The following is a 14,357-nucleotide window of genomic DNA, read 5'->3' on the forward strand; positions in this document are numbered from 1 at the left end:
TTTGCTACCCTTTTCAAAACACTGTAAATTAGTGGCGAAATGAATGGCTGCGAGTTGAATTTTATAGGTGCAATGAATGCAATGATGTAGACGATTGATCAGATTGTGCATCTTAGTTGGTATTAGCCAGATAACGATTAACGGCCCAAGCGGGGAATTTGCAATCCAAGCTACGTAAATAGGTAATTATATATACTTGGCGGTAAGGATTGATGGACTAATCGAGAATTTCATTTTATAGAAAGGTGAAAATCGACTTTCAAAATGTTTATTGTTTTATGAATTTGATATAAATATTTGGATTAATTGTTTTAAAATGGTTTCAACTTAATAAATAAGAAAGGATGAGCACTTTTTCATGTCTTCTAACTCATCATATATGTAGATAAACGAAAGTAAAGTAACAGTTTTGGATCATTTCACATTTTATAATCTTGTCAAGTTGATGTGCTTACGCTATTGGTGATCGGATTTGAACCTAAAACTAAACCAAACCGAAAAACTGTCCTTTCAAATTCCATTCAAACTGGACTATGGTAAAGATAAGGGCCCTGGAGTCACAAATTTTACCGGATCTGTTTTGACGAGTGCTTGTGGATTCGAATCTCAGTACCTAGGTCACTCGATGTTAAGTGACTTTAGCAAGACTTTTCTCCGGCCCTTCTACATCCTACATACTAAATTCTGCTTTTACCGACCATGAAGTTAAAGGAGGCTCGAGGTGGAATGAACCCACTTGTCCAAGGGCAAGTTATAACTAGTCTCCGCACTTTCTGGCTCTATAGAACGAGTTTGATAGAAATGTAGTAAAGAGGATGACACTACTAAGCAATTTTATAAGCAGTTTGCTCGCTCTATTGTGATAGTGCAAAAAGTACGAAGTGCGGAATACAGAAAGCACCTCCATGATATCGAGATAGATTAAATATGGTCTATATGGGACCAGTGATAATGCCCATGCAAGAACAAAAATTAACTAAGCATGGGTTAATTCTCAGGCCCTCCAATTACTCTTCCATCATGCTAAATTCTACCCTACCCCGTTGGAGGATCTGTAAAGAACAAAGAAAGCTACTCTCATAGTTAGCGAGAGAAACCCAACCCTCACCAGGAAGAGCTTTTCGCGATGAGAGAGCTCCACGACCTCTTTTATTCTCATAAACTTCCCTTATGGTGTATGATGCAAATCTGTGCATTTTAATTTCTGTCTTTTGCACACAACAAATTCCTATCCTCGCTTCACTCATATTGTAAATTTTATAGGTGGCAATACCGTAACTCCGTCAGCGCGAACTTAATTTATTTATTCACTAGCTCAGTGCCAAATCTTACTCGGAGCTCCATTATCTCCCAATCACTGTAAACCTGATATTGTTATTGTTATTGTAACATCCTATTGTCAGCTGCACCACCCCCCAGTGACTTGTGAATCTGTCTTCTTTTGGGAAATCCATATAAAGCGAGACAAAACCTTTTTCGCTTATTTGAACCTCCCTCTTGTCAATGACCGCCCTATCCCCATACATTTTAGATACCCCTCTTGTGCCTTAGCCAAGAGGTATCTACCTCTTGTGCCTCAGCCATTTGTATATCCGTTATCAATTCGACTATTTGCATAATGTAAGACAAAGTTTTTTTCCTTGGTCCTCCTCCATATATGTTAAGGGTATGAAATGGGGAACGCAACTAGGAATAAGCGCCCAACATAGCTCTAGCCATCCCATGTCCCTACCTAGCGCCTCCGGGTGGCCATACCTAGAAATACTTCAATTTGTATAATTGAGTAGCTATAAGCTAGGAGATGCGGGGTCGTGCGGTTTTCAGTTCCTAACCTTATAAATGTAGTTTTAGGTAACCATTAAACCACACGACTTTATTTTCAGGTATTGTATGATTTAAACTAATATTTTTGGCAAACTAGTCTATTTTCAGAGAGCAGCCTGGCTTCTGGTCTAAGTGCCATTAGTTCATTCATGAGGGCCAGGAGTATCCTTAACCTTTATTAGCAAAGATACTCCCAACGTCTGTAAATAAATCATTATCTATGTATATGGGAAGCGTTTGGTACGGGAGGTCCACGCTCTCTTCCTTCCCCTTGATTTCAAGGAGTTTAATGGAATTAGATATTTTTACTGGTTCCACTTGATTCCTTGGAATTTTCTCTGCGGTACATGCTGCGCAGTTGGCCTGGCCGTTGACAAAAAAAAGAATGATTCAAGTAATCGTCATTTTCCAGGATGCCTTCAAGAATTGGCTGCGTTAGTGTGAGATTAGATTAGATTGGAATGGACATCCTCCATATATGTTAAGGGCCATTCTAACCCTAGATTGTTTCGGAAATTCCTATAATGTAATTCTTCTTCTTCAACAGCATAGAGCCGGGGTGGCTCGTGCTGTTTCAAGCACTCGTCTCCATTCAACTCGGTCTTGGGCCACTCGTCGCCAATTTCCTAGTCGTCTCAGAAGTCGCAAATCGCTTTCGACCTGGTCGAGCCATCGTGCACGTTGGACCCCCCTGTTCCTGGTGCCGGCGGGGTTGTTGAAGAGGACTATTTTCGTCGCACTGTCGTCCGGCATCCTTACGACGTGTCCGGCCCACCGTAGCCCGCTAACTTTCGCTAGATGTACGATGGGAGTCTCCCCAAGCAGTGCCTGTAGCTCGTGATTCATACGCCTCCGCCACTCTCCGCTTTCAGTTTGTACTCCGCCAAATGTCGTTCGCAGCACTTTCCGCTCAAAAACGGCAAGGGCGCGTATGTCCTCCGTAAGCAGCGTCACGGCTTCAAGTCCATAAAGAACTACCTTTGTACATTGTACAAATTACATTTGTACATTGTATGTATGTACATTGTTTTGTACATTGTTAGCTTCGTTGAGCCTCTTCCTGTCATGTATTTGGTCTTCGACGCATTTATTTTTAGCCCCATTCTCCTAGACTCCGCTTTCAGTCAGGCGTAGATTGCCTCCGCCATCGCAAAGTTCCTGGCAATGATATCGAAGTCATCTGCAAAGCCTAGAAGTTGGCTACTCTTGGTAAAAATCGTGCCTCTCGTTTCGATGCCCGCTCGTCGGATCACCCTCAATGTTGCGATGTTGAACAGCATGCAGGACAGACCGTCACCTTGTCTCAACCCTCGTCGCGTCTCGAAGGGACTCGAGAGTGTACGAAACACATCACTTGATCCAATGTAGCTCTGATCAGTCGCGTCAGTTTGTCCGGAAAACCGTATTCGTGCATTATCTGCCATAGCTTGTCTCGATCGACTGTATCGTATGCTGCTTTGAAATCAATAAAGATGTGATGCGTGGGCACGTTGTACTCCCGACATTTCTGCAAGATCTGTCGGATAGTAAAAATTTGGTCCGTAGTTACGCGAGCCCCCATGAAACCCGCCTGATAATTCCCTACGAAACCTTGTGCTATCGGTGACAGCCGGCGTAACAGGATCTGGGAGAGTATCTTGTAGGCGGCGTTTATCAGCGTAATACCACGATAGTTGCAGCAGTCTAGCCGATCACCCTTTTTGTAGATGGGACAAACCACTCCTTCCATCCATTCCTCCGGTAGCTTTTCCTCCTCCTAAATCCTCGAAATAACCCAGTGTAGAGCCTTTGCTAGCGTTTCCGGTAGCCGGTAGGCGGTCCTTCCCAGCGGCTTTATTGGTCTTCAGCAGCCGGATTTCTCGTTTGACTTCTTGGAGATCAGGTGCTAGGACATCACTATCTTCCATGGGCGCTCCTAGGTTAATTTCCGTTCCGCCTCCTTCTGCGACTTTTTCTCCTCAGGATCGTGGTCAACTGGTTCCTAGCTCGTCGGTTCTTGGCCAGGTTCTCTCTAGTGGCAATACTTAGATATTTTTTCCAAGCATTTTTTTCTCCACCACCGCTTGTTGGCATTCCCTATCAAACCAATCATTTTGTGTACTCCGAGGTTCAATACCTAGTGCCGAGGTTCAATACCTCTCCGATGGCCGAGCGTATTCTGCCCCAACCGTCTTCGAGGTCGAGGTCCTATAATGTAATAAACAAGGCTTTTTTCCACATTTTGGTGTACCTGCCTTCCTTCTTAGCTAGCCCCTCCCCTTGTCAGCTGACAGCTTAGCAATACGATAGCACCTGACCTTTGATTAGAATTTTCTAAGCGCAAAAATAGCTATAGCTAACATCGTTACATAAAGGAAACTATTTAGATTTCCACATGAATCACTATTATGATAAAACCATTTTTTTGAATTTCGTAAGAAAATACATCGAGTACCTATTTGTAAATCATCTCATAATATTGACACTACAGTTATAGAATAAGTTGAACATTCATAACCAGAGCTGTCTTACTTATTGTATTCCGATTTTACTTATTCTTACATATTTAGCTATACCACACAGCCAAGCTAAATTTGAAAAAGCTATGTATGTGGTACTTATGGAGCTTATTATTATCTACAAAATTGTTGAATTAAGTTTTGCTCAAGCTCTTTAGTATTTACGGCGCACTGTCGGCTTACACTAATTGCTACATAAATAGCGCTCTTTGTGCACCGGATGAACCAGATGAGCATCGTAAATACAAAAGATAGAACCATACTTAGGTTAGCAATTTTAAAATATTTAGCTCATTAAATATCGCATACATAACTTCTTCAAATTATGCTTGGCCGAGGTGGTGCAGTTGAATAAGTAAAATCGATGCACACAGTGCAAAGTAGCCCTGTTTATAACTTCTCTTACTGATTAATTAAACGTAAATGTTTGGCTCACAGGTAAAACACAGTCCTACTAAAATCCGCAACATCATAATAGAGCTTTCATTTTGCAAGCATATGCTCAGTTAAGATGTGACTTTGTGACCTTTGAGGGATAACCAAATTCGGTTTATCTTAACTCAGACCGGAAATAGCCGCAGACAAAATAAACACAACGTCTACCGACGTAACAGCGAGGGTGGCCAAATACTCATCCACGATGACATTTGATAGCTTATCTGTCTGTACTAGTAGAGTCTAATTTGTTTATTACCGGGTAGGTTTTCGGAAAGATGTTCCTTTGTAAGAGCAATTTGAAAGAAGGAAAAAACTGTTTATCCTATATGGTGGTTATCTTATCGAAAATTATGTTTAGTTAGTTGCATGCAAAACGGAGAACAAATGTAGCCGCCGCAAAAACGTTTGCAAATTTGAAAGATACCTCAGGACGTTTGCAGGCTGATTCATTTCAAATTGAAAAGTGATATAGTGCGGTTGCCAAAAAGAGAATATTAACCATCTGAAATGGTAAATTTCCTTTTGACGTGATATTTTACTTGTTAAGGAATACTACTTAATACTACTCACTACTCTACTCACTATCCCTGGAATTCCGCAATTGTCTATAACGAATTCTTGAGGGTTTCGGCAATTTCTAAGCAAGAGCATGCATTACCAAAGTGCAATCAGAGTGATAATTCATTTGATAAAATTTTGCAAAAAAGTGCGCAGTATTTTTTGTTCAACGTACAATTTACCAACTTGTGGAAATTTGTCTATACTGTAGTGCTGTATTCGAGAAATCAATTTCGTGACTTGAGAAAAACAATATTTTACAAATAATATTTTATAAATTGTGGTCACATCGATAATTTCTTTATTCACACGCTCCACAAGTTAATTTCACTACCCACTGCGTTACGAGTTTTTCATACGAAATCTTAAAAATTTGTAGTAGATATGTCCAATTTTAACATTTGTGAATTGCAACCATTTCTAACCAAATTAAATAATAAGCTCGGTTTCTCGGTAACTTTCTCATTACTATTTTCAGGAAAAACGCACTATAGGATTGTTATGGTTCCTCATACTGACAGGAATCATCTCTGGTGCTCCGTTGGATGCATCAACCGGAGTTGAAGGAGGTAGGGCTAATTTTCCTTATTCCTGAGACTAAATGTAAACACGAAAAATTTTTTTCTCTCATTTTCTAGATAGTCCTACCATTAATCCAGTTGCTAGTCCACTGGAGCAAGCCGGTGATTATTTTCAAGGCGATATGATTTTAACAAATGAACAGGAAGAAGCTCTAACTGATGGCAGAACTTCCTTGATCGGTGCATCCTATCGGTGGCCAGATAATACGGTGTATTATGCAATCGATACCAATGCGTTTAGTAAGTGACTATGACGCACGCGCTCTACAAACAAGGACACAATAACACTAGACGCTCAGTAAGATTCAGTCTCATTTGAGTCTCATTCAGTCTCAAACTGCGCTGTTTAGTGTATGTGTGTACGTGTGTTCTGATTTGTCGAGCACTTCAAACTGACTGTTAAACTTATTCCGCTTCTATCCGATAGCACTAACCCAGCAGGATGCCATTAGGGCGGCGTTACAGCAAATTATGCTTGTTAGTTGCATGAAGTATGTTGCACGCACTACTCAAACAGATTATGTTCTAGTAACGGGCGAGTATACCGGTTGCTGGTCATATCTAGGCCGCCGCGGTGGAGCACAGCAATTAAATTTACAGCCAAATGGATGCCTGAGCCGCGGTACCATTATGCACGAGTTCCTGCATGCACTGGGTTTCGTCCATATGCAGAGTGCCTCAGATCGTGATTTCTATGTCAAAATCAATTGGGCCGCTATTCAAGGTGGCAAGGAGAGCAACTTTGATCGGTACTCATCAGCCATAATCGACGATTTTGGCATTTCATACGACTACGAAAGCGTTATGCACTACGGAGCGACAGCGTTCAGCACCTCGGGAGCTGCAACTATCATCCCGTACGAGAGTGGAGTCTCCATCGGTCAGCGAGTCGGTTTGAGCTACAAGGACATCAAACGTTTGAATATGCTCTATCCAAATTGTAACTAAGCAACGACACAAAAATTATTGGTATTATTGGTATTATTAATGTTGTGTCATAAGAATGAAGCAATACTGGTTAGTCTAGCTGCAAGTTAGTCTAGTGTTTACTAGAGGATTTGTATTTTGTATGGCTTTTATTCCTGATAATATAGTATATTTTTTAATCCGTGTGCATTTCTCGAAAGACATGACTCATTATACATAGATTGCAAAAATGTTTTGAACTATATCTATAATGTTGTTAAAGTTGGTTTTTCTTGAAATAATATCAGTTTTCGTATTAGGGTAGTTGATCCAGTAGTTGTGGTAGTACCAATAGTTGCGCTACTATTCATTATTAATGCATATTTTCGTCACCGTAGCATTTTAGATAAAACAATTACATTCATTATATAAAGCAGGTTTTTAGAAGTATTGGTAGTTAGACTACATCATTTAAAATTAAAGCATTATTTGCTAAAATGCCAATTTTCCAAAATCTAACGCGCAGTTGGAGCGCACAACTATAGGCGCTCATCTATAGTTTTGCTACTATGTTTTTTCACTTAGCAACCTAGCAATGTATATGGAATAACACAATTAAAGGAACATCAAACTTAATTAAGGAAATATTAGCGCAACTGTTGGTACAATATAATTGAATCGGAAAATTCATTTTTTCTTTATAAAGCTTCTCGTACAACGAAAGCAATTGTCTTGCCTTGTGATAAATACCTTATATTTGATAAATTTATATCCCACAAGCATTAATTGAAGCATATACCTCAATAAACAAGCAAAATGAAGGTATATTGTGCTTAGTGGCGCAACTAATGGATCATCTACCCTACATCAACATAATTAAACAAATCGAACAAATGAAACGCAGTGCAAGAACAAGCATATTCTTTAGAAACAATCGTAGGTACTTATGTTACCTAGCATGTGAGGCCCGAACTGACTCGGCCAGATTCATGGGATCATCTCTATATGACATTAATTTTGGTTTTTTATTTTCAATGCAATTCCTTCGAAGTCGACGTATGTTCGAATCTTGGCTGGGAGTTGGGAGAGCCTGTTAGAGTCAATAGGATCGTAGCACTAGCCCCGCAATTGTCCTGTACTCTAACAGTATGTGGTATAAAAAACAGAAGATCAAGTTTCGATAACGGAATGTAGCACCTAGGCTTTGCTTTTTATTTTTTTGCATTCCTTCGCAGTTCTGTTCCTCTAGCTTCCGGTTTGAATCTGGTGTTTGAAGTTCTCTTGCGCTATGGCACCACCAGCGGAGCCTCACCTCGAATTTGAACGATTTTCATCTCTTTGATCCTTTTCTTAGACCGTATTTCATCATCGCACAATTCACAATACACTTTTTTGTACTGCACTGCGAAATTTCTCTCTTCTCTTTCTCTAGCTCTCTTCTCTCAGCATTCAGTATTCAGTATGTTAAGATGAAATGAGTCGTCGATGATTTTGCACATTTCAAGAGCAGTTTTTTTTGTTTGAAACAAAAATTTTAAAGAATACAGAACCCCTATACTGCCCATAAAAGCATAACTGTCCCATATGGAATTTTATCGATTTTGAGAAAAGCACGAAAGTAGCTTATTTATATCCTAATTTATCTAAAAAACTTTAATTTAGCCGGACTTTGTTTGAAAATTTTTCCAAAAAATATCAAACCTGAATTGTCCCATACGAAAAATAAAAGCATAACTGTCCCATAATAATATTGTCCATTATAAACATTTTTTCTGTCAGCTGAGGCAACCATAAGGCATATAGCTTTGATAAAACAATATTCTTTTAATTTCCACCTGAATAGGATAAAAACTTAACAAAAAAAGAAATATGACAGTAATACATATTTGTTTCTAAGTTTATTTCAATGTTCGACCACAATCTTTTCTTAATCGGCGAAGCTTTCACTGGCACAATTTTCTTCGGCGGTGTCAGGGAAAAGAGTATTTAATAGAGCAGCTTTTCTCTTCGTTTTGATTCCACGATATCCTTTATGCTGATGTATTATTTCGATTGAAAAGTTTTCAAAACAATAGCTAGTGCTGTTTTTTCAACAGCAGCACATACTTGAAGTTCGAAACTCGAACTTCATCAAGTTTGCTGTTATCTTTAACAGCAAGGCTGCTCTTTTTGAATATTATTACTCAAATATCTTCGAGGTATAGCCTTGGTTAGGATTTATAATTTGTGATTACGAAGCCATCACTGGTTCAAAAAAGATCGAAAAACACCGCGACGGCTTTCTTGCCTTCTTTAATCACGACCTTGAGATCTTGGAATATTATAGGAGCGTTTCTGTAGCGCATACTTTGGCACAGAAACTATCTTTCACTATGTACTGACAAAAATTGAAAAAAAAAAAAATGGGACAGACATGCTTTTATTTAGCAACTTGCGCTTCTAAATAAAAGCATAACTGTCCCATCTTCGAAATTTTGAAAAATATATTGCATTGGTGTTTAATTTTACAACAAAATTTATGTGGATAGTTCAATTACTAATGTAACGTGATGTTTTTGTCGAATAAAGTAAAATAATTCTTGTATAATGATGCACAATATATAAATCAGTCAGCCACTTTCAATCTCTTTTTCCCACGCTTCACGTTTTTCCATATGGGACAGTTATGCTTTTATAGGCAGTATATTTGTACCCAAAAACTGCTTCCGAAATTGGGATTTCCGACGAAAAGTTAATGACTAACGATATGTCCGAAGGCACTTATTATTGAACTTTCATGTACCTCAGATTTTCCTCCACGGCATGTTAGTATTGATCAAAAAACGGATTGATCAATCTCACTTGCAGTGACGCTTCTGCATCTCTCTCATATTTTCAAAATCTCAGAAAAAATCAGAGGGGTTGTGTACAAGACACGACCGCTTAGGCGACGCAAGGCTACGTAAGTCTCTTTGTAGTGATAGTAGCATATATCCACGCATGCAATAATACAATTCTTCATGTACATCATGCTAAATGCAGCATTTGTTGAGACTAACTGCAGGTTGAGAAAATTCGATTATTTTTAAATTGCGCCTCAAATCTTACTGCAACATCAAACACTATTTACATATATACAGTACCGCCCCGCTAATCCGACAAATTTATAGCCGGATTAGCGAATTTTGATTCGATAATCCGACAGTCAAACTGACGTCAGTGTGAATTTGAAATGTGGTCCATACGTAAACAACTCCGGAAATTTGAGAAAATATTTGTCGTAAGTACACAATAAATATGTTTAATACTCAGTAATGCTCAATTTCGTCAACAAAATACTTTGAAACTCTTAGTTAGTATCGAAATAAGCGCAAGCACATCAGTCTATTGAGAATAGCAATGAAAATATTATGGCCATGGCAAAAGTTAACATAGTTAGAAGCAGCTCCATGTATCATTTCCATTTAGTTAGAAAGAGTACCATTCTGACTCTAACGGAGACGCCAAATGAAGGTAGTATTCGATTGAAAGAAGTTAAGTGCAATACTTTTTAATTCGGAATTTTCCGGATTAGCGAGATCCGGACTATTGAGTCGTCGGATTATTGGGTGTCGGATTAGCGGGTGGATACTGTATATGTATTTTGATGACATCAAAAAATTGTTATGTTAAAATGATTCGACTGTGCTGTGCTGTAGGTTGAGAAATTCAAATTTTTGCAAGTCGATAATTTTTTATATGTTTTTACTCATTTTCATGATTGCAAGCTATTATATATGTAAGTTAAAGTTATTTGGTAATGATTTGTACCTTCCTGTCTTATGCCGAGTTGACGTTCAAATAAAAATTGACATCACTACGGATCCCTCCTGCCATGTCTTGTCCATCATTTTCGAAAGAAATGTAATACTTGACTATTATAACTATGTATAGAATTGCAGGCAACTAACTGACGTAAAGCAGCAAATGAAACGTTCAAAACTATTCTCGGATAAGAGAGTTACTGATTTTCCTCGCTTTGAGAATTGCTGCGTCACGTCACATACACAAATATCCCTTCAGCTATGTTTCCGAGCAAGACAACAGTTCCGAACAAATTCTTGCAGTATATGTATGCGTCCTGGCAAAAGGAAAGGGCGGCCGCTCACTCTATAAAATTTGACCTTCAGGGCATCAAATTGGGCTAGATTTAATGTTTAAACGATAACATTGGTTGAAGAAGAGGGGTGGCTTGGCACTCTGGCATACTTCCTAAGCACAGATATCAAATTGGACTAGGTTTAATCGCGTTTGTATGGAATTTTGTTGGGACGGGGAGACTTTGTCACTCTTTCTGGCGTACTTCCCAAGCACAGATATCAAATTGGTCTAGGTTCAATCGTTGCAAAGAATCTTCGACCTGTTGGGACGGGGAGATGTTGTCACTTTTTTTCTAAAAATACGTTGCGACCAATCACGAAGCGAGGATTGCAAGTTGGACAATGCTTCATTATGTTCAATTTTTCAATAGTGCGTACTTTGAAAGCAATAGGTTTCTATATTGGGGTTGATGCGTAGAAGATTTTCCGATTGATTGGTGCAAAAATATTTAAAATCGATCCGGAAACCGCTAAGCTATTAGTGCTCAAAACCTATCATTTTTCGTGACGCTCGCATTTTTCTATTTTTCGGAATGACACTCTATCCCAAACCTTGCCGTAAGACGTAGTTCTACGTTAAAAGCAGAAGAGTTGGTTCTTTAAGAGAACGGATTTCACTGCACAGTCATCCGGCGACGTGGCCGGCCCACCGTAGTCTCCCAATTTTCGCCAGGTGTACGATGGGAATCTCTCCAAGTAGTACTTACAACTCGTGGTTCATACGCCTACGCCACTGTCCGCTATCCGTTTGTACTCCACCAAAAATAGTCCACAACACCTTTCGTTCAAATACGGCAAGTGTACGTTCCGTAAGCAAAGTTACTGTCTCAAGTCCGTAGAGGACTACCGGTCTGATTAACGTTTTGTACATCGTCAGCTTTGTGCTTATGTTCCTTGATCGAAGCGTCTTACGGAGTGAAAAGTAGGCTCGATTTACAGCTTGAATGCGTCGTTCAATCTCCTTACTCGTATTATTGTCGGTGGTGACCAGAGACCGGATCACAGCTTCAATAGCGATATTGAATAACATACAGGACAATCCATCCCCTTGCTGCAACCCTCTGCGTGATTCGAAAGGACTCGAGAATGTCCCCAAAACGCGCACGTAGCACATCACTCGCTCCAGGGTAGCTTTGATCAGCCGCATCAATTAGTCCGGAAAAGCGCACTCGTACATTATCTGCCATAACTGTTCGCGTTTAACCGCATCGTATTCTGCTCCTGAAATCCACGAAAATATGATGCCTGGTCACGTTGTACTCTCGACATTTCTGGAGGATTTGTCGGAGAGTAAAAATTTGATTTGTAGCACGGGCCCCCATAAAGCCCACCTAATACTACCCTACGAATTCTCTTGCTATTGGAGATAGACGAAGCAACCAAGCAATTTACAGACTACATCTTCCATCCACTCCTCCGGTGGTTTCTCCTAGCATTGGGCGATACTGCGAAAAGCATCGATATTCGAATATCGATACAATTTTTGTAAAGGTATCGATCCCGTTGAAATATCGGGCGGCAAGTATCGATACCAGTGGTATCGATATCGGTATCGATACACTGACAGGGTGCAACGAAAACCACACTTTTGTTTATTATTAAGCTTAATTTTTTAGAAAATTATATGCGTGTGCTTTTACTACTGTTGATTCTCTTTCGTTCTCATACGAAATCTCGTTAGGAACGAAATAATAGCTGAGTCGGACTGGTCAGGCCTGCGGTTTTAAACTCTTTTGACCGGAAACTGCAACGAATTGCTCAGGATTGCTACAAAATTTATTAGAAAATTTAGTGGAATGATGGAAATGAAAAATAAATTTTAAAAATCGGACAAGAAGTACAAATCCGTTTTTTTAAGTTGGTAAACCGACTTTTTGCCAGATTGATCGATCACCGGCAAGTGAAAAACCGGCCGGGCCGACCAGAAATCAACCACTCAGCCAAGCGCTAGCAAATGCTTTTATATTTTGCATACGGTTTATGCTCCTTGATCGAAATGACTTACGAAGGGAAAAGTAGACCTGACTTAGCTAGAATGCGTCGTTGAATCTGCTTACTCGTATGATTGACGGCGGTTGCCAGAGATCCCTAATTTATGAATTCATCAACCCCTTCCAGTTCATCTCCGTCAAAAGTTATTTCATGCACTCAGGGTTTCTTCACTTAACAACGCAGTTGCGGCTTCATTGACGGTCTAGCGTATCCAACCACATCCATCTTCGAGTGCCAAGACAGCTACCTCCATTGAGGAAATCAGAGCTTCACTCAGCAACTTGTGAGTTGTCTAATTGCATTTGAAATTAATTTTAAAATCGGAGCTGGAATTGCACTTGAAATTTTACTTAAAATTGAACCTGAAATTAAACTTGATATTGAACTTGAAATGGGAACTGAAATTTAACTTAGAATTGAGCATGGCATTATGCTTAAAATTGAACTTCAAATTGATATTGATGAACAAATGATATTGGACTTCAGTTTGAATCAATTTCAACTTGAATCTTTACTTTAAATTGAGCTGGAAGTAAGACTTTAAATTTAACTTAAAATTAAACTTGAAGTGAAACTTGAATTTGGACTTCAAATCACAGTTAAAATTGGACGCGAAGTTAAACTCAAGTTTGGACCAATTCAGACTAGAATATATAAATTGGACTTGAAATTACACATGAAATAGGACTTATAATGAGACATGAAATTGAACTTGAAATAGGACATAATAAAGAACTTAAAATTTTACTAGTAACTAATAGTGAATTGGATGTAAAATTTGACTAGAAATTATACTTACAACTTTGCCAGAAATTGGAGTTAAATCGGACTTATACTTGAACTTGAAATAAGATTTGAAATTGAATTTGATTTTTTTACATCACCGAAGAAATCCGACTTTAAATTAGATTTCAAATTGAAATTTAAGTTTTACTTAAAATTTGATTTAAGACTGGAACTGGGAATGCATCTATTTTTGCAGAGAAAAAATTAGCTGCCGCATTAATTAGGTACACCTCTTATTTTAATTTCTACGAGTTCGAGGTGGTCGGATAACATCTGCAGCAGAGAAATACGCAGAGGTATTCTTGCCGGAAGTCGTGCTTACTGCGGATTCTACAAGACCCTAAAATCTGGCAAGCTTCATCCCTGTACCAAATGTACCATGTACAAAGCGCAAATAAGACCGATAGTCTACGGGCACGAAACGTGGACAATGCTCGACGGAGACTGATCACTTTTGGACGTCGTGTGCTTAGGATCATCTTTGGTGGTGTATGTGAGTACGGTCTATGGAGGAAAAACATGAACCACAAGCTAGCGCAGCTTTTCGGCCAACTCAGCATTCAGAAAGTTGCTGAGGCTGGAAGAGTACAATGACCGGGACATGTTGTGAGAATGCCAGAAAACAATCCCGTAAAAATGATGTTTGCCTCGAATTC

The 14,357-nt window shown here is 39.2% G+C and overlaps 1 protein-coding gene across 1 annotated transcript; it reads left to right on the top strand.

Annotated features, from left to right (window-relative positions):
* The first annotated feature begins 4,745 nt into the window (after nt 1-4,745).
* On the top strand, nt 4,746-6,847 carry LOC128735573 (astacin-like). The gene is made up of 4 exons (XM_053830055.1): nt 4,746-4,760; nt 5,797-5,887; nt 5,957-6,139; nt 6,327-6,847. The coding sequence occupies exons 1-4, from the start codon at nt 4,746-4,748 to the stop codon at nt 6,845-6,847; spliced, it is 810 nt and encodes a 269-aa protein (XP_053686030.1).
* Nucleotides 6,848-14,357: the final 7,510 nt, after the last annotated feature.

Source organism: Sabethes cyaneus, chromosome 2 (assembly GCF_943734655.1).
Source record: "Sabethes cyaneus chromosome 2, idSabCyanKW18_F2, whole genome shotgun sequence".
Lineage (NCBI taxonomy): Eukaryota > Metazoa > Arthropoda > Insecta > Diptera > Culicidae > Sabethes > Sabethes cyaneus.